This window comes from Salvia splendens, chromosome 3 (assembly GCF_004379255.2).
Source record: "Salvia splendens isolate huo1 chromosome 3, SspV2, whole genome shotgun sequence".
Taxonomy (NCBI): domain Eukaryota; kingdom Viridiplantae; phylum Streptophyta; class Magnoliopsida; order Lamiales; family Lamiaceae; genus Salvia; species Salvia splendens.
The window spans coordinates 28345359-28371834 of NC_056034.1; the positions used below are offsets into that span (position 1 = coordinate 28345359).

Sequence of the window (26476 nt, forward strand, 5' to 3'; positions counted from 1 at the left end):
GTAACACGTCATAGTTCTAACTCATTGGCTGGCAACTTCTTAACTAACTCCACGTCATCACCTTCTCAACTAACTCCTTACCATGCATGCGCATTGTGATATTGTTGCATGCATGTGATCATATGGCTATAGTTATGCATGCAACATACTTCCCGGTAAAAATGAAAAAGAGAAACAAGCAAGAAATTGAAGACATTGTGATCGAAGGAGGAAACTGAAAACCTGTAGTCTTGACATGGAAGGTATTTGGAGTTCAAAGAGAAGAGTGAAAATCGACGAGCACCGACGAAATCGCCGCCTGGATATGCCCGGCCGTTCAATCGAGTAATTTTCTGTTGCTCTCTTCGTTCAATAGTTAATCAATTTAATTTTGCACTTGTTTTAGATTATACTCTATCCGTTCACAGCGGTTCACTCATTCAATTACAAATAGGACTGTCATTTCTCTTTAAGAAATATATTTAAAAGTAATTGAAAAAAAGGTTAAATTATAGTATATAAGTCTCACTTTATTTTAAATTAAATAAGGTAATAGAAAGTGGACTCTATTACCATTTATATCCTTCATCCGTATCATGTTACTCGCACTTTTCATTTTAGGCCGTAAATTTGAGATTGATTTTTTAGTGTAATTTAATTAGAGTTTTAAGTGTAATGAGACATCATTTAATAAATGAGCTCTTAACTTAATCTAACATATTAATTAAATGCATTAATTCTAACCTAAACTATAAATAGTGTAAGGAGTTTGTCACGAGCCGAAAAGCAAAAGTGCAAGTAACATGGGACGGAGGGAGTAGTAAAATATGTTTTCGGCATGAGATTTTACGAAGCGGTGTTTTGTTTGTTAAGTAAAGTGAATAAAGTAAGAAAGAGAAAAAAAAGTAGGACGATGTTGTTTCCATTTTTAAAAATATTTATTTTTAATGGGACAATCTAAAAATCCACTTTTAATGGGACAAAAAGAGTATATAATGTTGAAGAGCATCCGCAACGCGAGCTGGCGATCTGGGATGAGATGCGGGGACCCATTGCATGCACCCCATCCTAGCGAGACTCACGTGAAGGGGGAGCTGGGGAGGTAGCACAGGTTGTTACTCCACGCCCCGCACGTGCGTCTCCTGGCGTGGTTAGTGAAGCACACTCAACTCCATGTGAGTGGACTATGTTTATGGCTATTGGAAAGTATTTTTTTAAAAAACAGTGAACTTAAAAAATGGAGCTGATCATCGTGTTTTACACAAAAATGCTACCTGGTCCTTTTTTTATATTGTTTTGGTATCTAAAAGTAACATTTTTAGTAGCTGGCCATAATTTTGCCCCCGAAAGACCCTCCAAATAAACGCATTTTCAGATTTGTGCCGTAAAATACATTTTTGGGTATGAAAAAATGACCTAAAATGATATCATCAAAATCTTGTCTCTTTTTTCCTCGTCTTCTTCCCTAATTCATTTTGTTTTTCTCTTCTTCCATAGTTCATTTCTCTATCTCTTTCCTAATTCATCTTCTCTCTTCTATATCCTATGTTGGCAGCTCATTTCCACTATCCTCAATCATATACAAATATTTTCATTTTGGAATTCAATTTTAGGGTTTTTCCTCAAGAACCATTTATCTTGTTCCTTGAATTTTATTATGTTGTGAAAGAGGAGAAGGAAATAATAAGAGTGGTTGGAGAAGAAGAAGAAGGAAGCTGAAATGGGGATGGAGCTACTATGGGCAAAGCCGACGCTCCAGTGGAGGCTTGGCCGGATCTGATCGCAGTATCCGTCCGGCTGCATCATTTTTACAAAAGAAGGAAGGGGTAACATCTGTGTTGTTTGGACTTTTTTGGAAGAATTATGACGGAAATTATCTTAGATTAGAAGAAGAAACAGGGAAAATTTTGGGTTGTGGGTATTGGATGGAAAAATGTGGATTAGTCTTATAGGGAAAAAAGGTTTCGTTACAATCTTTAGCTTCAAAAAACATGGTGCTTCCTTCGTTCCATACTAATATGGAGGCGTTTCTTTTCGGCATGGAGACTAAGAAAAATTGTGTTAAGTGAGTTAAGTCAAGGGAGAATAAAGTGGAAAATGAAAAAGGTAGAGAGAAAAAAGTAAAAGAGAATAAAGTTGGTGTGGAAAAATGTGTTGACTTTACTAAAAAAGGGAAATGACTCTATTATTATGGAACGTACCAAAATGACAAAATGGCTCTATTACTATGAAACGGAGGGAGTACCTCATTATTTCAAGCTCATTATATCACACTAAAAATGTAAGAAGAAATGGAAGAAATAGAAAGAAGAAGAAATAGAAACTGAAGAAGAAAAAAGAAAGAAGAAAGGAAGAAAAAAAATCACATGTTTGGTACTCCCTTCGTCCACCATTAGGAGTTCCAGTTTACCATTTTAGTCCGTCTGCCATAAGGAGTCTCGGTTCACTTTTACTATAAATGATTAGTAGGTACACCTCACTTTCCACTAACTTATTCCACTCAAATTCTATTATAAAACTAATAAGGCCATCTGCATTCATGTCTCTTATCCGTCTCTTAACTGTCTCATCTCTTCACTATTCATTGGCCCCACTGTACTTTTCACCTCATCTCTTAACTAAGAGACAGCATCTGCATCCCTCCATCTTTTAATCATCTCTTAACCATCTCATCCCTTAACTATTCATTCAATTTCATTTTTTATTTTTATTTTCAACAAATTCAATTAATAAAAACACACTTCATTAAATAAAATAAAATAAAATTATAATTTAAAATCCTAAAAAAATAAAAAAGACATAATTAAAAAAACCCCATAATTAAAATCTAAAAAAATAAATAAAAAAGACATAATTTAAAATACTAGAAATTAAAAATTACACACTTAAAAACTACTCCCGTCGGCAAATCATCCCCCGAAGGTGGTGGCGGTGCACTCAAGCCACCTGTAGGCGGAATACCAATTTGTCTTGCCATATACTCAATTCCGGCAAGATGAGCTTGATATTGGGAAGGCGTCATGCGGGAAGTGTTAGCCATCGTGGCGGTCAAGTACATGGACAATAGGGTGTTCGAGCCCGAGACCGAGCCCACCTGGCTTGATTCGCCTCGGCCCCTCCCCCCTCTGCATCGGTGGTCGTGCCCTCAACCTCTTGTGAGGCGTTGCTTGACCCGCCCTCACTAGACGAGTATTGGCCACCCGCCGTGTGCTTCGTGCGTTTCGAGCTCGAGCCCGTGCTGGACTGGACACCGCCAGCCCACCTTTCAACGTCTTTGACCGCCTCCCAAACATCGACATGTTTGAATTCATTGTTGTTGTCGTCAAAAAATACTCGCATAGCCGCTCTCAGAATGTCGGCTCCACTGGCTCCGCTTTGGTAATTCGCTGCTTCATTCTTGTAGATCCCGCAAAATTTTTTGACATCTCTGTCGACTCGGTCAAAATGACTGCGGAGCATCTTTATGGTGCGGCGGTGGGACCCCTTTGGCTTGCTCTCGTTGTAGGCGTCAGTGACCTTTATCCAAAAACACTTGCGGGTTTGTTGATTCCCGACGATGGGATCGTACGAGATGCTGACCCAAGCGTTGAACAGAGTCATCGTGTCGTTGCGGCTGTATGGATGACGGCCTACATCCTCATCCTCCTCGGCCGCCTCCTCCTCTTCCTCCACTGCGTCGAATGCGCAACCCCCAGAGCTTCCACCCCCTCGTCCTCTTTCCGGATTGGGTTCATCCGGAAAATCCTCCATAATTTGGGATAATCCCTGTGGTTTCCCATACCTCGGGGCGGAGGGACAAGAGTATGCATCCACATCAAAATAGGGTGATTGGTACGCCGCCGGCGTCGACGAACCGTAACCGGAAGCACCCAAGACATTGTACATGCCCCCAGTCGCCAAACGTGTTCAAGTCATAGCCGCCGGAGCCGGTAGAGTTTCCGTCGCCGGACATTTTGAGATGAAAATTGGAGAGGTGAGATGAAAATTAGAGAGAAAAGAGAGATGAATTGAGAAGAATAGATGTGTATTTGTGTGTATAATGAGAATGAAAGAGGAGTATTTATAGAATAAAAAATTAAAAATTATCGTTGAACGGTAATATTACCGTTTTTTTAATTTTTATTTATTTATTTTAATTAAAATCAAATTTAAAAAAAATTATTTATTGTGTCAGCATGACGACGTCCACTCACGGGCCGCCGAGTGGGCGTCACACCTAGCGCCAGCGCTCGCCACGTGGCGCTGGCGCGTGACGAGACGTCTCGCGAACCCACCCTCCAGGCCGAGATGGATGGCTGCATCGCTGTCTCGATGCCGTCTCGTCTCTTCGAGACGAGATAGAGACAACATCGAGACGCGATGCGGATGGCCTAAGTATATAAAATTGGGCTCCACGTTTCACTATCTTTTCTTACCCCCTTTTCTTTATATTTCTTAAATCTGTGTCGAACTCAAATGGTATTCTTAATGGTGGACGGAGGGAGTACCACTTAATTTAAATTTTCAAAAATATCCCACATGGCCCAAAAATCACATGTTTGGTACATGGAGTTATTTTTTCCCAAAGTATCAAAAACGATACTCCATCCGTACGGCATTAGGAGTCCCGGTTGACCATTTTCATCTGTCCGGCATTAGGAGTACCGGTTAGACATTTCCATAAAAAGTGAAATAAAAATATTATAAAATAAAACACTAAAAACACAAGTAAAAACACATTCAAAGAATAAAGCAACTAATAATGCAAATGAGTCTCACATTCCATTATCACACACTCTAATTATACACTCAAACATTTCTTAAAACCCGCATCCAAATCAACCGGGACTCCTAATGCCGGACGGATCAAATACCATTTTTGTGCAAAGCACAAAGATCAGATACCATTTTTGAGGTTCGCTCTTTTTAAAATCAGAAATTTATTTAAATTATTTCACTTTTGTCAAATATAGTATTTATATTACCATTTTTTTCCTTTTTTTGTTCTAACACTTTCTCATGTATAAAAAATCTCCAAATTTTTCCACCCAAATTGCAGCATTGGATGGGCTCGTGCTCATGCCCAATCATGATGCTTCCAGATATATGATGTGGTTACATGTATAGTAAGTTGAGATCTTCTGAAACACAAAACAATGGAGTCTCCTCATATGATGAAGGCGTTGCCATTATAAATGTCGAAAGCATATGAATTGCGTGTATACTAACAACTAAAATTAGTAATCTCTCACTCCACAAGAAATAGAACAATTTTACATTTTTAAGCCGTCCGCCAAAATTAGACCAATTTCAAATAAGGAAAGTTTTAATAACTAATAATGTGAATCCCACAATCCAATAACACTACTTTCATCACCATTTCTCATCACACTCATATTTTACCAATAATGCATTAAAACTTATGTCATTTATAACTCGGAATGTACCTTGGTTTGGAGATGCGTCGGGATTACCAGAGCAATTGGCCAAAAAAGGACGGAATTTTGAAAATGAATTCACAAATGAAGTTCTTGTCCCGTTTTGTGTGATTTAAGGGTTATACGCATTCTGAGAACACAGAACACCCCTTTGCAGAATTAAAAGAAAAGGTATTCCATTTTGGGACATGATTTTACAAAGACGGCCAAATCAAGAATTTTCCCTCAGAAACCATGGCATTTCTACTTTACGGCAATGGTTCTAAATACACTAGACAGACAATATAGAATTTCACTTGAGATTTGGCGATGATGCACCTGAAGTGCCTTTATTTAGTGCACTGGATGTGAAGATAACATACACAAACCAAATCTAAAGAGGATGCCACTTTTTTTTATACTCCCTCAATCCCACTAATCAGTACGAGATTTTATATAGGGTTGTTTTGTTAATAAAGAAAGATAGAGTGAGAAAGTAGAGAGAGTAATATTTCTACATTTAGAAAATGTGTCATTTAGAGTGAGACATTCCAAAAAACAAAACGTGTCAATTAGAATGATACGAAGGGATTATATATCAATGCCCTTATATCTCCTATGTATGAATGATAGTTTTGTACCTTTCATAATCCACTAACTACTTTCATTTTGAATGTGAATATATGTTTTGTCATCATTAAAATTAAGAGTAAAGGTCATTTGTGGTCCTAAATACACGACGATTTTACGATTTTGGTCCAAAATATTATTTTTAAAATTATTGCATCCCGAACAAATGAAACGGTCCAGATTTGATCCATTTTGGACAGCCCCGTCAAAAATTTGACCGTCAATGCCAATTAACTTCATTTTGACTGGATTAAAAGTTTAACACAATAATGTTTTCTACCTTTTTGGTCCTAAACATATTGTCTTTGTTCATCCACCATCGCCACCGTCGTGTATGCAGCCCACCCCTACAACCTCGTTGACTTCATTTTCTACGGCTCTCACGCGCAGCTCAATCTTGGCGGCAGAGGAAATTACAAAGGCGGAAGGTCGTCGTCGTGGAGCATACGCTAAATCGGACGTGGTGGCGGCATTTGTGGAATGAATTGGTGGAATTTGGCGACGGGTTGGGTTTGTTGGAGACTAGGGGGATAAGTCGGCGGCACGAAGTAGCGGCGGTGGGTATGGGGCAGGGGGTGAAGGGGGAAGATGATGTTGGATGCTAGAGGGTAAAATTTGGAGAGATAGGGCGAGGGAGTTCTTGAGGAAATAAAATTGGGAGCATTGAGTGGTAGAAATGGAGAGCTACGATGAGGATAAAATCGAGCCATATCATGCTGAAATGGGAGTGCACTTGTTCATGATATCAGCGCTTCCACTACACCACGGTCGAATATGTGTGAATTGAGGCCGTTTTCTGTGGATGAAGGGGATGGTGATGGTGGATGAACAAAGGCAATATGTTTAGGACCAAAAAGGTAGAATACATTATTGAGTTAAAATTGTTAATTCAGTCAAAATTGAGTTAATTGGATCATATTCGGACCGTTTTCATTTGTTCGGGATGCAATGATTCAAAAGATAATGTTTTGGACCAAAATCATAAAATCGTCATATGTTTAGGATAAAAAATGACCTTTACTCTAACATTAAAGGGATATTGGCACCTAATATCATAGAACTTTAAAAAAGTTGGATTTTTTCCACAAATTTTGAAATTGACAAATAATATCACGAACTTTATTCCGAGTTTGTTATTTCCTACCAATGAAAAAATCCGGCTATATTAATAGATTGAAGAACAATTTTGGAAGGTGTTCTTCAAGAAAAACTGTTCTCAAAGATTGAAAAACTTCAAGTTCTCGAAGTGGTTGTCGATAATTTACAAAAAAAAATCCATATCATGATATTATTTGCTGGAATTTTTCATTGGTGGGAAATAACAAACTCGGATAAAATTCGTGATATTATTTGCCAATTTCAAAGTTCGTGGGAAAAACTCAACTTTTTGAAAGTTTCATGATATTAAGCGCCAATATCCCAAAATTAAATAGCTTGGTTATCACTTTCCTCATCTACTATTGTCACTAGTTTCATTTTTAGTCCATCCGCTAATATTTAGCGTACTTGCTTTTTTTACTTTTAGTATATTCTACCAACTCATTTTCAATTAAGTTTTTTTACTCTTACCTTTCTTAAAATCTGGGTCAATTCAATTTGTGATAATTAATGGCGTATTCTACCAACTCATTTTCATTTCTTAAAATCTGTTGTGATAATTAATGGCGTACGAAAGGGAGTTATATTTTAGCTTTTAAGTGAGGTAATATATTGAACTGATATCTGTTTAAACAAATTCACTTTAGTAATATTTTAAGAATATTTCTATAAGTCGTAAACAAAATAAACTATGATTCATATTTCTTCGATTGTTAAAATATTATAAAACATAATTATGTCAATAAAATAAGAATTTATTAAAATTACAACTATTGTCAAAGTTTCAATGTAACTAAATTACTTAATTAGTTAAATAATACTCTACAAATTTTAAAATCCGGAAATTAGTTATTTGATTGAATATTCTTATCAGTAGGTTCATAATTGTGATTTTGTTTCTTCATTTTGTTGACATAATTATTTTTGTAATATTTTAATTATTGAAGAAATATGAATCATGGTTTTATTTTATGTACTAAAACTTATGGAAATATTCTTAAAATATCACTGGAGTTAAATTGTATAAATAGATACTATCAATTTAGTACTTTCTCCGCCTCTCACTAAGCGAGACATTTCTTTTCGGCAACATATAAGAAAATGAAATTTTGTTAGTTAAGTTGAAAGAATAAAGTAAAATAGATGAAAAAAGAGAGGAAAAAGTAAGAGATGGAATGCCAAAAAAATGACTTACTAACTTTGACACGTTGGTAAAAAAAATATGAACCACTTACATTACTGTATTACTTCACTTGACACTTAACATTACTGTATTACTTCACTTGAAACTAAAAAACATTTAAAAACTAAAGCCACCAATTTTAATCATGACAAAATTGACAAATCACTATTTTTCAATGCAAATAAAGATTTTTAGTGGATTTTGAAAAGTAAAATAATGGAAGGTATTTATATTTAAAAAAAATAAAATTGACGATGAATCTTAAAGTTGAAGGAATAAATATAAAAGTAGTAGGAATGGGAGAGATTTAGTTGAAAATCTCTGCTGTATCATCTCATATGACTATCTAATAGGAGAGTATCTATCCCCTTCAAATCAGGACTCTCTCTCTTTGGTTTTCAATTTGATTTCAATTTGGGTTTGTAGATTGCTAGATGAGCCGTTGCCTGAAGCGACTCACCAACAAAGCTCTCGAGTTTCGATTTGGATTCCGATTCCAATTCCAATTTCAATTTCCACCCCTTTTCCACCTCTTCAACCAATCAGCCAACTTCCTCTTCTCTCTCCTCCGCCGCACTCTCTTTAAATCCATGGACTCCCTTTTCTTCTCCCACAACGACGACGACGACCTTTTCTCCAACTCCTTCGATCAATCCTTTTTGCCGCCTTCCTTTACCGACCCCGGCGACTCTCTCTACCTAGTCTCCTTTAGGTTTTGCTTTTTAACTTTGACAATTAGTCTCTACTCACTATTTTTGTTGGTGTGGCCTCAGCAATTTCGTTTTTTCTTTCTCCTTCAGCTGGTGGAACGAAGCCGTGTGTGGCGGCGCCGTGGTGGACGATACGACCGCCGTTTTGTATGGCGCCACCGCGCAATTGAATGGTGGTGTTGGTGATCAGAGCGTTGGGGGTTCTGAGATTTTGGTCGGCTTGAGGAGAGAAGACGAGGCTGGAATTAGTGGTGATGAAGGCAACCATGGCGGTGAGGGGGATTTGGCATTGCTCTCTGAGTGGATGTTCTTTACCTCTCTTAAATGGTAAGGGTGTGTATTGATTTTTATTTATTGGCTTGTTTACATCCTTTTTTCTAACTAGTTAGTAGTACTATGCAATTTTTGTTGGTAACTTGTATAGAAAAAATTTCGTATCACTTGCTTCTGAAGTTGAGAACCATAATTATGTTGGGGCAATCAAGAGTGCAATTATTCTAATTTGCAGGTTCTAACTATAGATAAATCTAAGTTGATGTAGAATCTTAAGAATCTATGAATTTCTAAATTTCTGATCTATTTATGTTCACAAACATGGAAGGATATTGTTTTGTAGTTTCTCTGTTTCAATGTTGTCAAAGCAGTATAGTGGTTCATGGCGGTTCGCCCGAAAAATGCCACAGGGATATAGCGTATCGGTATGGCGGGATATAGCGGTCATTAATTAAATATATAAAATAATATTTATATATTCATATATAATTCAAAAAATTAGAAAATAATAAAAATATAACATTAAAAACTCTAAAAACATGTAATAAAGCATAAAATAGAAAACAATTATATAAAAGTCTAGCAATTAAAGTCTTTAGTTCAAGTGTTCAACAAAACATAAAACCATGATAAGCTCAATAGACATCAATCATCAAGCTCAACATAGTCTTCTAGCTCATCATCATCACTATCATCGGCATCCATTTCATCTTCATCCTCCATTGCTTCATCCTCTTGATCTCCACTTACACTATCCTCAAATTCTTCCTCTTCCGATTCTTCATCTACAAGCGCAAGCCTTTTCCTTTTCCCTTTCCCTTTTCTAGGTATGATAGGTTCTTTTTTCTTAGAAACTCTAAGACAACTTGAACTAGATGTAGAAGATTCTTTCCTCTTCTTTGACCTAGTATATGTCCTAGGCTCTCCAACACCCGAAGCCTTATACACCATGTTCCAATCAAGTGTATCATCGTCATCATGAACCAAATGATTACCACCATCAATATCATCATAAACGCATCCATCGGCCCTCTGATGTCATGATAGCTCGGAACTGGCAAATTCTTGCCAAATTCTCCAATTGATTTAACCATCCGATCAAAGTACGGCAACCGAATCGCGTTGAACGACAAGCCTGCATGATACCAAAATCGAGCAATATCCTGGTGGACTAGTGCTACAGCTTTTTTATCAAGAGATTCTTTCACTTTCTGTTGCCTCATATTCTCTTTGCTTAGTTTTCCAGCACTTGCAGCTACACCCCTTTTCATAAACGCATCCATCGGCCCTCTCACTACTGTAGCATCTTCATCTGCATTGCCAATGCCACTCGTACTATCAGTACCACCTAGATCGACAAACTCTGTATACTTCGCAAAATCTGAGCTTCCAAAATTTTTTTTTGATTGGAAGTGATCCCAAAGCTCATCTCGCACCTGTTTCGGACAACTAGGACATGGGGCAACCTTTCCTTTCTTGCCCATCAGATGCTCTTTTGCTCTTGTGATGCCCCCGTTCATCTCTTTGTTGCAAAAGTTGCATTTGACTTTACTAGTCAACTTTTCATCAACGGGAGAACAATACTTCCAGCCCGGATCAGTTCTATTCGAACATTTTCCACTAGTGGCAGCTGTTGAAGCTTCTCCATGAGACATTCTTGCAAATAAAAGAAAACAATAAAACATAATAAGTTAACAAAATCCAGAATATTTGCATGCTCTTGTTTATCACACAACCTAGCTGATGATATCATTACCTTTTAAGTTTTTATACATTATAGAATGGGTAAAGCATGTAATAGAACCACAAAATAGAAAAATATCTTGTCGGAAAGCTGACTGCTGGTCGCTGGACTGTTGCTGGAAGGTGCTCGGCTGCTGTAGGTGGCGGCGGCGGCGGCGGCGCGAGGGTGGCGGCGTCAAGTGGCTGGGCGGTGGCTGAGTCACTGAGTGGGGATGATTGTGAATAGGAGGGGCTGTAGGGTGCAGATTGTGAATAGGAGGGGCTGTAGGGTGCAGATTGTGAATAGGAGGGGCTGTATGGCTGGGCGATGATTGTGAATAGGAGGGGCTGTAGGGTGCAGATTGTGAATAGGAGGGGCTGTAGGGTGCAGATTGTGAATAGGAGGGGCTGTATGCTGGGCGGTGGCTGAGTCACTGAGTGGGGCTGGAGGGTGCTGGCGGGTGCTGGCTAGGCTGCAACAGGCGGCGGGGGCGGCGCGACGGTGGGTGGCAGATTGTGGAAGGACTGAAGGAGTAGAGATGAAAAGCGGCAGATTGGGGTTGTGGAATTAGGGTTTAGAATTATTGGGGTTAGAATTATTGGGGTGGGCTGATTGGGCCTATGCAAAATTAAATTAAAAAATAAAAAGCCCAATAAAAGTCAAAATTAGCACCAAAAGTCAAAATTGGGCTAAAATACCGCTATTGCGGGATATGGTAGCGCTATGGCGCCACGACCGCCACGGGTATGGCGGCCGCCACAGAAAAATGCTACGCATCGGTGTGGCGATAGCGTTTTCATTAAAAACTGATATGCTATAGCGCAATATCCCCGCTATAGCCGCTATTTGACAACATTGCTCTGTTTTATTGTTAATCAAAATTTGTACTTTTGATGAAAAATATGGTTGATTGTTAAAACTGTGCTTTCATGATGGATCTCGGGACTAGTTATCAACATATGGTCAGTCCATAATCTGTATATCTGTGAAACAAGGTTAAAATGAATCACGAGTAATGCTCTTTAGACAGATATGATATGCTTGGAATGTTTTCATTCAAGACTCATAATAAACGCACAGGAAACTACCAATTTTCTCCTCAAAGTACACTGTTAAACATAGATATACAGGTTATATTTAGGATCTAGTGTGCTCTATCTAGGATGCGACTAGAAAAATAATATCCCACTCTACCGAATTTGGATACTCGACTGTTGATTGTGCGTATATATAGTGCTTTCCTATTATCTGCATGAATATAATTCTTGTCCATGTTACATCAGCATTCAGCTGGCCTGGCAATCTAAATTTTGTTACTAAGTTCATGGAATAGCTACTGTTTTGAAAAGTTCAATTGTAGAGTTCCTGGCAAAGGTCCATGTGAATGTTGTGATCATAGCATTGCCATGGTAGGCTGTGGCATTCTTTAGGTCTCATCCAAGAGAGTATGAAGCTGGAATATGTACTTATGCTCCTTCACTGTTGAGGGTGCTGAATGAACCATTTATCAGAGCCTATTATACGGCATTTGCTTGATTTTCCTTTCCTCCATTGTAGGCATTATGATAAGAAGGGTATGGAAAATTCATTACCTGGAGAAGATAGTGGACATGACTTATTCTCTTTGCAGATCAGACTTATGTATGTGAGACAAACAAGGCAATTGATCATAAAGATTAGCCAACAGGTGTGTTTATAACAACTAGCCTCCATTTTCTTTCTGTTCCATACTTCTTATTCTTAATCCTAATAGTCCATTTTGCAAATGGACATGTTTTGAGAATTGCAGGATAATGGACACAGTTCTTTCAACGAAGCATACGGTATTTTTACCAAGTTGGGCATGGTGAGCAATATTTATAATTAGAATTTCATTTGGAGTGGAGATAAGTGCATAATTGCTCACTTCCAATTTACAGTTGCAAGTATGGGATTTCTCAGGACAGACAAACCAACTTTTTCTCAATGACAACCTGTCATCTGTGGATATGGTCCGATCTCATGAGGAGGTAATTAATTTTTTCTCACTTTACCTAGAGGCGAGGAACTAGATTTTCTGATGAATTTTGATTAATCGACTAATGACTACTTATTTTTGTAATTGTTTACGCTTCCTGTCTTGTTGATAATTGCCCTTGCAGATTCTCTTAGAGTTGCATGTTTATGGCTTGCCTTGTAGCATCAATGAGAAGGAAAGCAGTGATGAGAATGTTGCACTGACACAGCCTACAATGAATGGCTCTTCCTCGCGTTCTGCAGTTACAATGAATGGCTCTTCTCCGAGATCTGCACTGACAATGAATGCCTCTCCTCCGAGATCTGCACTTACAATGAATGGCCCTTCCTCGAGTTATGCACTTACAATGGATGGCAGTGCGGATAAACTGAACTTTTTTTCTAAAGTTCCTCAGTCAGATGCAACTTGTAGTGCCGTGAATGGCAGTGGTTCTTTGGGCTTGACCGGACTGTACAACCTTGGAAATACTTGTTTCATGAACAGTGCTGTCCAGTGCTTGGTTCATACACCCAAGCTAGTTGATTATTTTCTTGGAAACTTCAGGAAGGATCTGAATTATGAAAATCCATTGGGCATGAATGTATGCCTTTCTACCATGTTCTGATCTTGTTTATTTGATATGTTATTTTATCAGAGAGTTGTTATTTGGAACAAGTTACACCTTATCCAATTTCTCTTGATTCTTTTTTACAAGTCTAAGTAGTTTGACTTGCTTCCTTCCTCTTTATCATGACTATCTATACTGTATGTCTATGTTGAAACATTGTGATTGTCCCAGGGCAAGCTTGCTATAGCATTTGGGGACCTACTTCGAAAGTTGTGGGCTCCTGAGGCAACACCAGTGGCTCCAAGGATGTTTAAGTCAACTATCTCCAGTTTTGCTCCTCAATTTGGTGGATACAACCAACATGATTCCCAAGTAAGTAACATTCTCATAGCTTTCAAAGCAGTTGTTTTCATAACTTCAGTAAGACGGATAATTTTCGGGTATTTACAAGTTTTATTGTAGGAATTTCTTTCTTTTTTGTTGGATGGCCTCCACGAAGATCTCAACCGCGTAAAAAGAAAACCCTATGTACAGGCAAAAGAAGAAGATGGTCGATCTGATGAAGAAGTTGCCGATGAATACTGGGAGAACCATTTATCACGCAATGATTCGGTCATAGTAGATTTGTGTCAAGTATTCTTCTTCTCCTTGCTTCTAGATTGTCATGGACAAATATAATGTTTCAGCTCCTAGTTTGGTTTTGTAGTATTTTAAGCCTATGTATTAGAAGTGGATACTGATTTACTTTTCTCAATTCTCATAAGTGCCCAACTTTAATTGTAGGGTCAATATCGATCATCATTGGTTTGCCCCGTTTGCAAAAAGTTGTCTGTTACATTTGATCCGTTTATGTACCTGTCATTACCACTTCCTTCTTCAACAATGCGGAAGATGACTTTGACAGTCTTGAGCACTGATGGGATTAATTTGCCACACCCAGTTACAGTTACAGTCCCTCACAATGGTACCCGCAAAGATCTTGTTGATGCCCTTGGAACCGCTTGTTCATTAAGAGATGATGAAACATTGTATATTTCTGAGGTATACTCTTTAATTCATCTCAATCATGAAGTTTTGCCTTCATCATTGTTGTTTCTTCCATTTTCCACTCAAATATTTGTCAATACATTATGCTCCCTCTTTCCTGTAAAATTTAAAACTATTTCCATTTTTATCCATCCCTTAAAAGCTTTCTATTTTAGGAATTTTTTTCTCCACTAACAATGCTTCCCGTGCCATTTTAGAAGTTTCTAATTTTCAAAGACGGAGGTGGTAATAGTTTTTGGTGGTTATGTAAACTATAATTCTAAGAGTTATGAGCATGTATTAGTTTAGGTAGCTATGTTTTGCTAAGAGAATGGCATTTGTCCTAGCTCTTATATGTCAGTTAAATTATCTCTTGGCCCATGTCATTTTTCCGACCCACATTCTTTTCAATGTTTAGGTGTGTTAAATAAACCCACCAAATAGGTGGTTTAATATATCTACATTGAAAATCCAATCATGGTAACTAATTCAAACTTTCTTATTGGCCTCAAACTTTTCGCCGTCCTATTTTGATTGAGATTTAGTAGGGGTATTTTTGTACGATTACAAAAGCAATATAGAAAATATATAATTAATTTATCTGCTTTATTTATTTAACATACCAAACATGTATAAATGTCAAACTTATTCACACAAAACTAAATAACTTATTAACTAACATGGTAAAACTCAACTCGGCTACCAAACAAGGGCTAAGAGTTATAAGCATGTTTGCCTCAGTCAAATTCTGTTTTTCTTCATCGTTTCCTCCTATTTCCTTGCCACTTCAGTTAATTACTGTAAAATATTGAGAGAGTTTCACTTGTAGAAGATTTTTCATTCTATCCTGGAAAAAATGGTTTTACGTAGTGATATTTGAAATATAGTTATTCTTAGCACGCCAGATACTTGAACAACCTGGGACAGATCTTTCTGTGATGGTTTTTGAAGTTGTTACAAATAATTTCAGATGTAGAAAATGATTGAAGCAGTTACATATAGGTTTTCTTGTTAATCCTGAAAGCACTTACGCCTTGTGCCCTTTTGTGCTTACTGGGCTAGCTTGCTTCATTTTTGGATTTTCCACCTTGTGAGGTTTTCCTGCTAAGATATCATACACTACAGAGTACGTAAGGGCATTGCAAATCAGTTGGTAACTGACTTAAGGGCATATTTATAAGCATTAAGCCATTTTATTTTATTATTTCAAATCACATCTATCGGATATTGTCTACATGAGTCTAAAATCAATCTCCTCATAGATCCCTGTCTTTCTTAATGCATGCATCACCATGCTTTTCCCTTTCCCATTGGTTTTGGTAGTGCAACTGTCCTTGAGTGATACATGCTGTTACCCTAATCTCTTTGCATCTGTCGATTTGTTTGGTAGTGAAATTATTACAAACTAAAATGAAGCCTTAATTTGTGTTTTTGGTGTTACTATCCCTTGACTTGTAAAATGGTATGCAGATATACAATAATTCAATCCTCCAGGCTTTGGACAATCCCATTGGTTCTATAGAGCTAATCAGAGACTATGATAAACTTGTTGCTTATAGATTACCAAAAGACATGGATGGCTGTCCTTTGGTCGAGTTTACACATCAGCTGGAGGAGAAGTAAGTTTAAATTTCCATATGATATGTCCCATGTAAATTACTAGTTCAAACTACCTTTTACTAGATTCTAATCCAATCCCTGAAAAGGTACAACGTATTATGGCTCTAGTATGTAATCCTCCATTTTGAATCCCACAAACTGTTTTTTTTTCTGGCTTTCTCATTCTTATAAAATTATGAAATTATTGGTATTACTATTATATGTGAATTGTTGTGTTAAACCGGGCTTTTTAAATCTCAAATTCAAGTCTATCCCCAACCAACAACTTCGCCTACACCCATGGTTGAGAGGGTGTTAAACCGCTCTCTTTGGCCACATGTAGCTCTTATTCTTTCTGTATAACATCATGCAGGTCATATCTACATTCTTTCCCGTCTTTCAGAAAGTTTGGCATTCCTCTTGTGGCAAGAATTTCTGACTTTTCGAAAGGATCCGAGATATATAAAGCGTTTCTTAAAATCATCACTCCCTTCTTACTTCTTCGTGAAGAAGAGTCCTTAACTGATTTAGATTCAAGGGAGAATGCCCAAGAAGATGCAGAAATCGAGGATACAGTTTCAGATGAAGCTGAAAATTCAAAAGATGAAACTGAAAATGATTTGGATTCTCAGAGTAACTTCGAGTTCCACATGGAAAATGGTGCTTACTCCAGCGGCGTCAGGATACAGATGGACGAACCAGTGCCTACATTAAACTATCGTCAGCGCATTAGAGTGCGCGTTACTTGGTCTCGGAAAATGTTTCAAGATTATGATACCTCAATGCTAAGCCATTTACCGGAAGTATGTAAGACTGCGTCCATGTCAAAGGGGACTCAAGATTCTATTTCACTTTATAAATGTGTAGAAGCCTTCTTGAAAGAGGAGCCTCTTGGACCAGAAGACATGTGGTATCTGCCCCCTTAATATTGAAGATGACATTGTTTTTTTCTATAGTATTCATTAGTATTGGAAACATAAACCATTATATATTTTGTTGTAGGTACTGTCCTAATTGCAAGGAGCACAGACAGGCTGGCAAAAAGTTGGATCTGTGGAGATTACCAGAGATTCTGGTCATTCATTTAAAAAGGTTTTCTTACACTAGATTTTCGAAAAACAAGCTGGAGACTTTTGTGGATTTCCCTGTTGAGAACTTTGATCTCTCCAATTACATTCTTAAGAAAAATAACAAGGATTGCCATCGTTATATGTTATATGCGATAAGCAATCATTACGGCGGCATGGGTGGCGGTCATTATACTGCATTTGCTAAAGTAAGTGTTAACTCGGAGTAATAAAATTATTAACTTATTAAGTGGTGCTCTTTTATTGATTTTGTATCTGACTCGTTCCAAACTTGTTGTAGTTTGGATTGTTTGTTTACATCAATAAAATCACCCTCCCTCCGCTTGATCATTTTTATGATGAGTTTATTGTTGCTTCTGCAGCATAGGGTTGATAGTTGGTACGAATTTGATGATAGCCATGTCTATCCTGTCACTGAGGAGCAGATAAAGACTCAAGCTGCTTATGTTCTATTCTACAAGAGAGTATAATTTGTTGACACTCAACTCAGGTAAAATCTATATTTGTTTGAGATTTTCTTGTCTGGCTCCCTACACCCCAAATTTATACTACTACACTCAAACAAAGTTGTCATCTTAGTTTTCCTAATTACAAAAAAATATTTTAATTTACCCCTCCCTGTTAGCCCATGAAACCAAAACCCAAAAGCAACCTTTATTTTCCCGAAACTATACTGAATTTCAGTATCTGAGTTCAATTATGCCTTTTAAGGTATAATACTGAAATGAGTTAAAAACTTTTTATAAGCTATTTTATAAAGAAATCAACTTTTGTAATTCAAAATTTGTCCATATGTTGTGGTAACTATCACTATCCGATACAACTATATTTTCGTGGTTTTCAGGAAATTTTTGCTTACTGGAGTATTCACACACAAGAAAATTTAGGGGTATTAAGATCATCTACAAGGATACTACAAAACAAGATGGCATTGTAGAAATGAAAACGTAGTAGTGATTTTAATCATGTGGTACTGCAAATTGATTACATTTTGTATTTTTTTCCCTTCAGTTTTGAACATTGGATTGAAATCACATAGAAAAATAGTGGGTGGAAACTTGGGGGAGAAATCTGCCAATCAAATAGAAATCTGGGATGTGTTTCGATGGATTTTCTTATGATTATTAGTGTTAATATTTTACTTCTGAACTTGATTAATTTTATTCAATGAGAGCTGATATGGTTTGAGCTATGGGTTTAATTTCAAAATTCAAGTGACTAATAGTTTTCACTTGTTCGTTCCTCATACACATGAAAGGTAATTGTCTTTATGGAGTAGTAATATTTTTCTGGTACTTTTGTTTTAAGGATAATATCCTCATTTTGTCTCTCTCTCTCTCACACACACACACACACACACACACACACACACACACACACACACACACACACACACACACACACACACAAACTCTCTCTCTTCTTTTTCGACGTTGTTTTAATTGCAGGGACATTGCTATGGAGCAAAGCCTGTGGAAATAGGAGATCTTTTCTCTTTTCTAATAGTGCAAATGAATGTACCCTAATTCAGAGCGTAGGATTAAATACAGATGTATATTTCTCCTTTTGACTAATATATGCTTCTCAGAGATTCATAGATATACATTTAGGTGAATCTTGTACTTAGAAGACAAATCAAAGCTTTGATACAATTTTCAATTTCGTCAATTCGACTAATAAAATAAATATGTGCTAAAACTAAAAATAAAAATAAACTAAAACACATCACAAGAAAAATCACTCACGGATATTGAACATTTACGTTTTCCACATTTGAGAGCAAGGGATCATATCATATATGGCAGATTGTTTGGAATCATAATTGGGTATCAAGGATCATAATTGGCAGATCTTAATTACATAAACAATCAGAAAAAGAAGTATTACAATATATTTTGTCCCTGAATAAATATCTTATTTTGACTTGTCACGACTGTTAGACATAAAAATATGTGAGTGAAAAAAAGAGGAATGTGAGTCCGAGACTAAAAGTATCGGTTTAGTTCGTAGCAGATTTTAAGAAGTATGATGAAAAGTGGGTAAATAAAGAGAGTGAAGTGTGGGGTTGTATTATATATAAGTATATAACACTAGTTTTAAACGCTAAATACTAAACATGTCATTATAAAATAAAACGGAATTCAATACAACTTTATTTGCAATTCATGATAGGGTATTTAGTGATTTAAAAACAATGACATCATCTAACATAAATTAAAAATCCAAAGTTCATTATAAGTTTGTTATTAGTTCATTATAATGACCCCTGGGTGATCTTATAATAATATTGTTGGGCGTTTAGCGTTTAAGACTGGTTTGGCATTGATCACAGTCTGCGAAATGTGAATCTAATTTTATACTATATGTTCTATAATAAAAATTTAGCAAAATGAGTTAAATAATTGTATTATCTATTTATACATATATAAAAGGCGAGTTTTGACCATCATTTTAAATATTTATGAATTTTGTGCAAAATATTAAATGTTTATAAATTTTGGATTTTGAATGTAATTTTTTATTTATTTTGTTTATCAATAAACGCTGAATTCAATTATGAAATTGTAACTGCCATATTACTCATAATTGTATTAATGATAATTCAATTTAAATTTTTACTGTTGCACTGTTTAGCTTCCTCATATATTCAAATTCATTACCATATTAACATGAAAATCATAATATTTATGTTGATGGGTGCATAAATATTTAAATATGGAAAGTTTCAATTCCATTGACAATGGAAAATGGGCTCCATATAATTTATTTCCTTTTAACATTCTTTTAAAATTTTGACAATTTAACCTAAATTTCTTAATAATAATAACAACGTACGTTGTCTATAAAAGGGGAATTCTGAAAGAAATTCCATTTTAAAGCATATGAAATATGTAGCGTAAGATTTATTTTCGAATTATACTGCTGAGTGACTGTTTGTTATTGTATTTGAAATCCATAACACAATTTGATACTATGAATTAAATGTAATTTGATACTAAAAATTAAATTAGACATTAAAATAGAAGTTACAAAAACTCATTGAATTCTAAGCCATTTCTTCTCAAACATTTATTGGCCCTATTAATTTTATATATTGCTCATAACTTTTTTCTCCTTATAAATACTCTCATTTATCGAATCGTCATACATCATCAAACAATTTTACTTTCGTAACTAAAAATCAACAGAAAAACCCAAGAGCTTTCTCCAAAAAATAGTTGTTGTGCTAGCATCATCCACCATGATTTCGGTAAGAAAACTAGAGTCGAGGTTGAACCTGAAAGTACGACTCAAAACGGCGATGAAATGTTTGGAAAAATATCTTGCACCGTTGTAGAACGTCGGTGGAGGTGGCCTTACATGTAGAAGGGCTGAGAGGTGGTGCAGTGGCAGATAGGGCATGCCAAAATTTCCAACTTTTATATGTATTATTATAAAGTATAAGGAGTAAGGTATTAAATGTGGTAATTGACATTAAAAAAGTACTTGTGATTGATTAATTAGTGTCACGACCGCATTTTGCTAAAGATAGCGAAAACGGGTAATCCGCGACTAATAAAAGGGATTAACGAAGCAGGGAAAGAAAAGAGGGCAGAACTCAAGAAACTAGCCGAAAAGGCCAAATCGATTAATACCATAAGATAGAAGCAAAGTATTTAGTTACTGTTAGGATTGGCATACTGAAAAGCATATTTCGAGCATGTTGCACGGATAGAATTGCTTGTATACAATAAACTCTACAATCCACTTTTAACCCAAGGCGAGAAGAATTAATTTTATCGCATTGATGTTTGCTTATGCATTTGTAAGATGTTTCTCAAACATTTAAATGTATAAGAAACAAATAAGTCTAATTCTTCTGCATAGTAGACTGGTCGTGAACGACGTTCACAGAGGGTGACGCAGTCGGTCCTTTGTAGAAGAGAAATAGAATTTCACAACCTAGATAGGCTTTGGCTACCTATCGTGAAAGGTTGCAGTATCAGTCCGCATGTTTCCTTACCTTAGGAAATAAACGACACTAGTGTGGTATAGCACTGAAGGATCTAACAGTTGAGATAAGTCTTCCATGCTATTTACTGAAAGACGAGGTCTCGGTAATTGTTATTTCTTAATCATTGTTGATATAACATTGAGCATACGATATTGATTATGCACTACTTTGATTTATCAAATGGTGCGGATTTTTCGCAATCCAAGAATCCTAATTTCTTGGGTAGTGGTGATTAATGTCTAGAGGTGCTAGTATTGTTATTGCAATGAATCGTGTGCTGGGTGAGTCCAGTTTGATAATATCATCAAGAGGTTTTCGAAAATGGTTTTATTATTCAGAAACCCGGCCGGTTGTAATTTATTCCAGAATAATAAATAAAGATTTTGAACTAGACAACTCTTGGAAAAAGATATTAATTAATTAAAGTCAAATAGCATGCTTAAATTAATTAATGGATATTTATATCTTAAACACGGGAAATAATAAATTAAAGAGGTAAAGTCCAGATTACTCGTAATTTAGGATTGGACGGACAATCAATAATATTTTACTATAGTGGCTGATAATAATATTCTGTTGGACTTGTATTAAATTGGGGCTCAATTTAATTAGTAAAAGTCCAACAGGTTTGGCCCAAGTCCGACCTCCATTGATCCCTAATCTGGCCCATCATAACTCTATATATAAAGGAGATTAGGGAGAAGACAAATTAAATAATTTTATTCAAAAATTTCGTTCCTCTCTCTCCAGAATGAACGATTTTTTCAGTTCTCTCCAGATCTGCAATTCTGTCTTCTTTCTAATCTTTGCCCACCCAAAGGTTAGATTCTGAGTCCAGGATACAGATTAGAAGATTCATGGTTGAGTACGAAGAACATCACGTGGAGAAGGCGCAAGCAATCGGCTATTCTTTGGAGAATCAGAGCGGTAATTCTAAACTGTAGAAATTCATGTTTTGGGTTTTAATTCCTTTTACATGAATTATGTGCGTTCTTGGATGCAATTCTGTGTTTAACATGTAGTTAATTAATCCCATAATCGGTCAAAATTGATCTGTATGTGTGATTTATTTGTGAATGCATGACTTCCGTTGTGCAAGGGGCTCCAATCCCCAGCAGTTACATGGTCTCAAAATAGAACAATCATTTCATCAACTAAATCAGAGTTTTTTTTTCTTTCCTCCGGACATACATATTTAGGAGTTCGAGATACATTCGGCAAGCTAACCAGCCCTTCCCCAGCCCCTCGTTGTTCGTAGACAGGCCGCCAACCAGCCGGGCACCTCCGGGAGGTCTACGCCCGTGAACAGCTGCCATCTGAGACGTCGCCACCCGAGACGGGTTCCAGGCCCATCAGCTTGCCAAGCCCCAAGGCAACCAGCCTTGTAAAGGCCCACAGGGGAAATTAATCCCAAGTTGCGCCATCCAGGATTCGAACTCAAGACCTCTTGGATGGTGCGGTATCCTTGCCACCCTCCTCAACCACTTGAGCTAGGGGGCTTGGATCAACTAAATCAGAGTTCGATGGTGGGACTTGAAATTCTCACTTTAACAAAAGCACATCGGAATAAGTCCTTACTAAACGACTTCGTGTATGAAGACACGAATCGTCGAGAAATCCACTTGATTACTTAATAACATCGACTCCGATCAATACTCCTTCCTCTTGACGTTCAACCTGCACATTTATAAATACATGCAGGGCTGAGTACAGGAGTACTTAGTGGACACGTGCCGAAAATCAAAGCATACATTATATAGTTGTCATCCATCAACAGTATCACACAGGGTTTTCTTAAAAGGCCCGAGCATACTAAATTCTTTTGTGATCTTAAAAGTCCGACTGCAGTCTAAGTTCTTGATGTATCCTACCATGTCTGAGAATCTCTTGTGCCGTGAAGGTGGCAACCTTCAACGAACACCCTCGCCGGCCAACCTCTCTAGGATGGCTCACGGCTCTTGTGCACATTATTCCGAATAGGATTTGCGGTCCTATTGGGAACTGAATTCGTTACTAAACTTTTGGCATCGCCAAACTCTCGGCATATAGCCCTATCAGACAGGCCTCGAAAACAAACACTTTATGGCATGACAACAACTTTAAAATAATCACATCTCCATTTTGAGAAAAAAGATATTTCATAACTTCAAAATTATTTGTTTTAAAAGAAAGCCCACCTATATGCTTATCTCCAATTAAAAATTCTTGTCTGGCCTCACTTGCCCTTGGATAATTTATCCTTTGAAAACAAATAGCGTAGCACACTAATTAGTACTTGGACTAATTTTCTTGAGAGAAGAATGCATGCATCCTAACGGATAGCACCTATATCCTAGTCTCGGCTCATGGGATTTTTCTCAATCCTATTCTCGGGCTTCACTGCTTTGCATAGTTTAATTATTCTCTTTACTAATTCCGAAAAATTCTATTTTCTCTAGCACAATTATTTGTGCTCTTATTTAATAAAATATGGATTCTTGGAAGAAAATCCCTTCTAATTCTTTTCTTCGAATTTTCTTAAGGCCGCCCATGGCGTCGCGGGGCGACGCCGATCGGCCCTTCTTGTCTCAAACTTTAAAATTTTCCATCATCAGGAACTCAATAATTTTTTCGGGAATTAAAATAGTTAAGCTCCAAGCTCAAATAGTTCTCGGCCCAATTGATTATGAATGGCTCACTGGCCCAAAATCCTTTAATTATAGCTTATGTGTAGGATTAATTCTTTTGGCCCAAATATAAAAATTAGTAGTGGCCCAATCAAAGATTGGAATAGGAACCAAATATACCCGTTGTCTCCATCCATCGATATTCCTCCCCCAAATCATCTTCATCTTCATCTTCATCTTCATCTTCCCCAAATGACATCCCCAATTTGGGAAATCACCGACGCCTGCTTCCCCTCTCACGCCTCCTCCGGTGAAAACGCCGATTGAGGGGAAAGGCGTCGCCTTTCTTCCTCTGGCTCTTTCTCAATTCTGAGTCTGTAAATTTTCTTTTTCTAGATCGAAGCAGCGCTTCCGTCCGTCCTCGTCTCCTTCTCCGGCGAAATCGCGTTGCAGTCGGCTCGCTCTCCACCGATCATTGCCACCGGCGTCGAGTTCTTTCTCCCGACGAGGTTGTCGACAGAGAAGGCGTCGCCCCCCTGCCTCCCTGCGAAGTTACCGATAGGAAGGAGGCGTCGCCTCCCTTCCACGGCGTCGATACCGACCGCCGCTGTCCCCGTCGCGTCGTCGTTCGCCCGTCGCCGGTCCGCCCGCCGTTCACGCTGCCTCCGTCGTCGCTGCTGCTCAGGCAGCGCCGCTCCTCCGGCGATTAAGCTGAGTCCCCCCTTCCCTTTACCCCCCTCAATTTCTGTAAATTATTCCGTGAGTTGTGGAGTTCTCTATTGAAGATGTCTTTGGAATGAGGCATTGCTGATCTTGGTACCTTACTGCAGAAAGCTAATTGTTTTGGTATTTGCTCACTATGAAGGGGTTTTACAAGTTGTTTGCTACTGTCATTGTTGAGATTTTACCTATATGATGCTTGCTTCTTGCTATTGATGTGGAGATCCTATTGAAATCCTAAGTTCTCGGCTACTTATTTGCTTGTTCTAATTAATGCAAGAATTGGTTTCCGGGAAATTACCTCAGCTTGATGAACCTTGTTCTGCCCTCTTACTGTCACTGCCTCGCGCTGCCCGTTCCTCCCTCCGTCGCACTCCACGCCTGAAAATCTTGGGCCGAAAGAGTGTGTGGAGGGAAGGGCGATGGCTGCATTTATAGGCCAATTCTTTGGCTTCTTGTGGCAGATTATTGAGCTTCTACTTTTGGCTATAAGGCTTTATAAATATGGTGTTCATACTAGATTAGTGTTAGTTTTGGGGCTGCCTCTCCTGGCTGTCATCTTGGCCTCGTTTGATGGGGAGGAGGATGTATTGTTGCCTCTAAAAGGCATTAGTGATGAGCTTGTTTCCTTGCTCCATCTTGTTCTCATTTTTTCTTGGGAGATTGATGATGATTCACCTAGATTTGCATACTTACTATTTTGAAGAGATCTCTCACCTTGCATCTTGTGAAGTCTACTTCTCACACCCCTTTTTAGTGTTTCACTTGTAGGTACATGGCTTGTCCACACTTGGAGTGTTGTGGGGCGACAATCGAGGAGGAAGGAGATGGGGAAGAAGGAAAAGAACATCCTCTTGTATCTCTTTGGCTTCAATACTAATTTGGTTGTCTTCAAGATTGTGTTGTCTCTTTCACATATGTAACCATGTACTATTAGTATCTCCATTATCCATGTCACTTGTTTTCCAAACTTTTACTTTTCTAATGAAAGCATAGCATTTCCTCGCAACTTGTTTCCTTCAACGTTAATACTTAAATCTATTTCAAAGTCAGAACATTACCATGAAATTCTACATTTTCTAAACGAGAATTACTTAAGCTAGTAAATCCGGTTTATCTCGAAAGAAAGAAACGAAATTTCGGGGCGTCACAATTAGCGTGGGTAATTGATACTCCACTAAATAAGAAATTGTGATTGATTAGTTTTCACACTAATCACTTACCCTTCTTATTGATTTAATTAGTATAGATTTAAGGCTTTGATTAGTATAGATTTGATTTTGCAGAATAATCTGTGAGAGTGCATGTTATGTGTTAGTTACTCCCCTGTTCGCGAATAGGAGTCCTGGTTCACTTTTACCATAAATGATAATAGGGTCTCACCTTCCACTAACTCATTCCACTCACATTTCATTTAAAACTAATATATACAAGTGAGACTCATATTCCACTAACTTTTTTTTCACACACTTTTCTTAACATTTCTTAAAACCCGTGCCGCCCATAAATGAGACTCTTAATGACTGACGGAGGGAGTAATAAATAGCGAACACCTCAAGATGACTAACAATGTGAGATATTTAAATTCCCAAATAATACTCCCCCTTCCTAAAAAAAATAAGGCTATTTGGGACGACATGAGGATTAATGCATACTTGGTAAAGTAAGATGATTAAGAAAATGGTAGTTAAAATAGTCTTAGTTGATAGTGAGACCCACATTATTGTTAGTACTCCCTTCGTCCCATAATAGATGTCACACTTTCCTTTTTAGTTTGTCCTACAAAAGATGTCACATTTCCTTTTTAGGAAAAAGTTCTTCCTCACATTAACATAAATATACTTTTTTCTTTCTCCACCTAACACACAAAACAATATCTGTTAAAAT

At 37.3% G+C, this 26476-nt stretch overlaps 1 protein-coding gene across 2 annotated transcripts; it reads left to right on the top strand.

Annotated features, from left to right (window-relative positions):
• The first annotated feature begins 8597 nt into the window (after positions 1-8597).
• LOC121795598 (ubiquitin carboxyl-terminal hydrolase 8-like) lies at positions 8598-18461 on the top strand. 2 transcript variants are annotated; one of them, XM_042194133.1, is made up of 14 exons: positions 8598-8998; positions 9087-9323; positions 12550-12679; positions 12782-12838; positions 12912-13001; positions 13134-13589; positions 13788-13928; positions 14019-14189; positions 14340-14597; positions 16053-16201; positions 16555-17091; positions 17184-17457; positions 17632-17759; positions 18114-18461. In XM_042194133.1, the coding sequence occupies exons 1-13, from the start codon at positions 8721-8723 to the stop codon at positions 17737-17739; spliced, it is 2886 nt and encodes a 961-aa protein (XP_042050067.1). In that variant the 5' UTR covers positions 8598-8720; the 3' UTR covers positions 17740-17759; positions 18114-18461. The 2 variants fall into 2 exon arrangements, with proteins under 2 accessions (XP_042050067.1, XP_042050068.1); XM_042194134.1 differs by lacking the exon at positions 8598-8998 and having other exon boundaries at positions 9185-9323; positions 12623-12679.
• The last annotated feature ends 8015 nt before the right edge of the window (positions 18462-26476 follow it).

Excerpts from the sequence above, each read along its gene's own strand:
- LOC121795598 (XM_042194133.1), top strand. The coding sequence starts at position 8,721 with ATGAGCCGTTGCCTGAAGCGACTCACCAACAAAGCTCTCGAGTTTCGA. Across the intron at positions 8,999-9,086 it reads CTCTACCTAGTCTCCTTTAG|CTGGTGGAACGAAGCCGTGT; the intron begins GTTTTGCTTTTT and ends TTTCTCCTTCAG. Across the intron at positions 16,202-16,554 it reads ACACATCAGCTGGAGGAGAA|GTCATATCTACATTCTTTCC; the intron begins GTAAGTTTAAAT and ends AACATCATGCAG.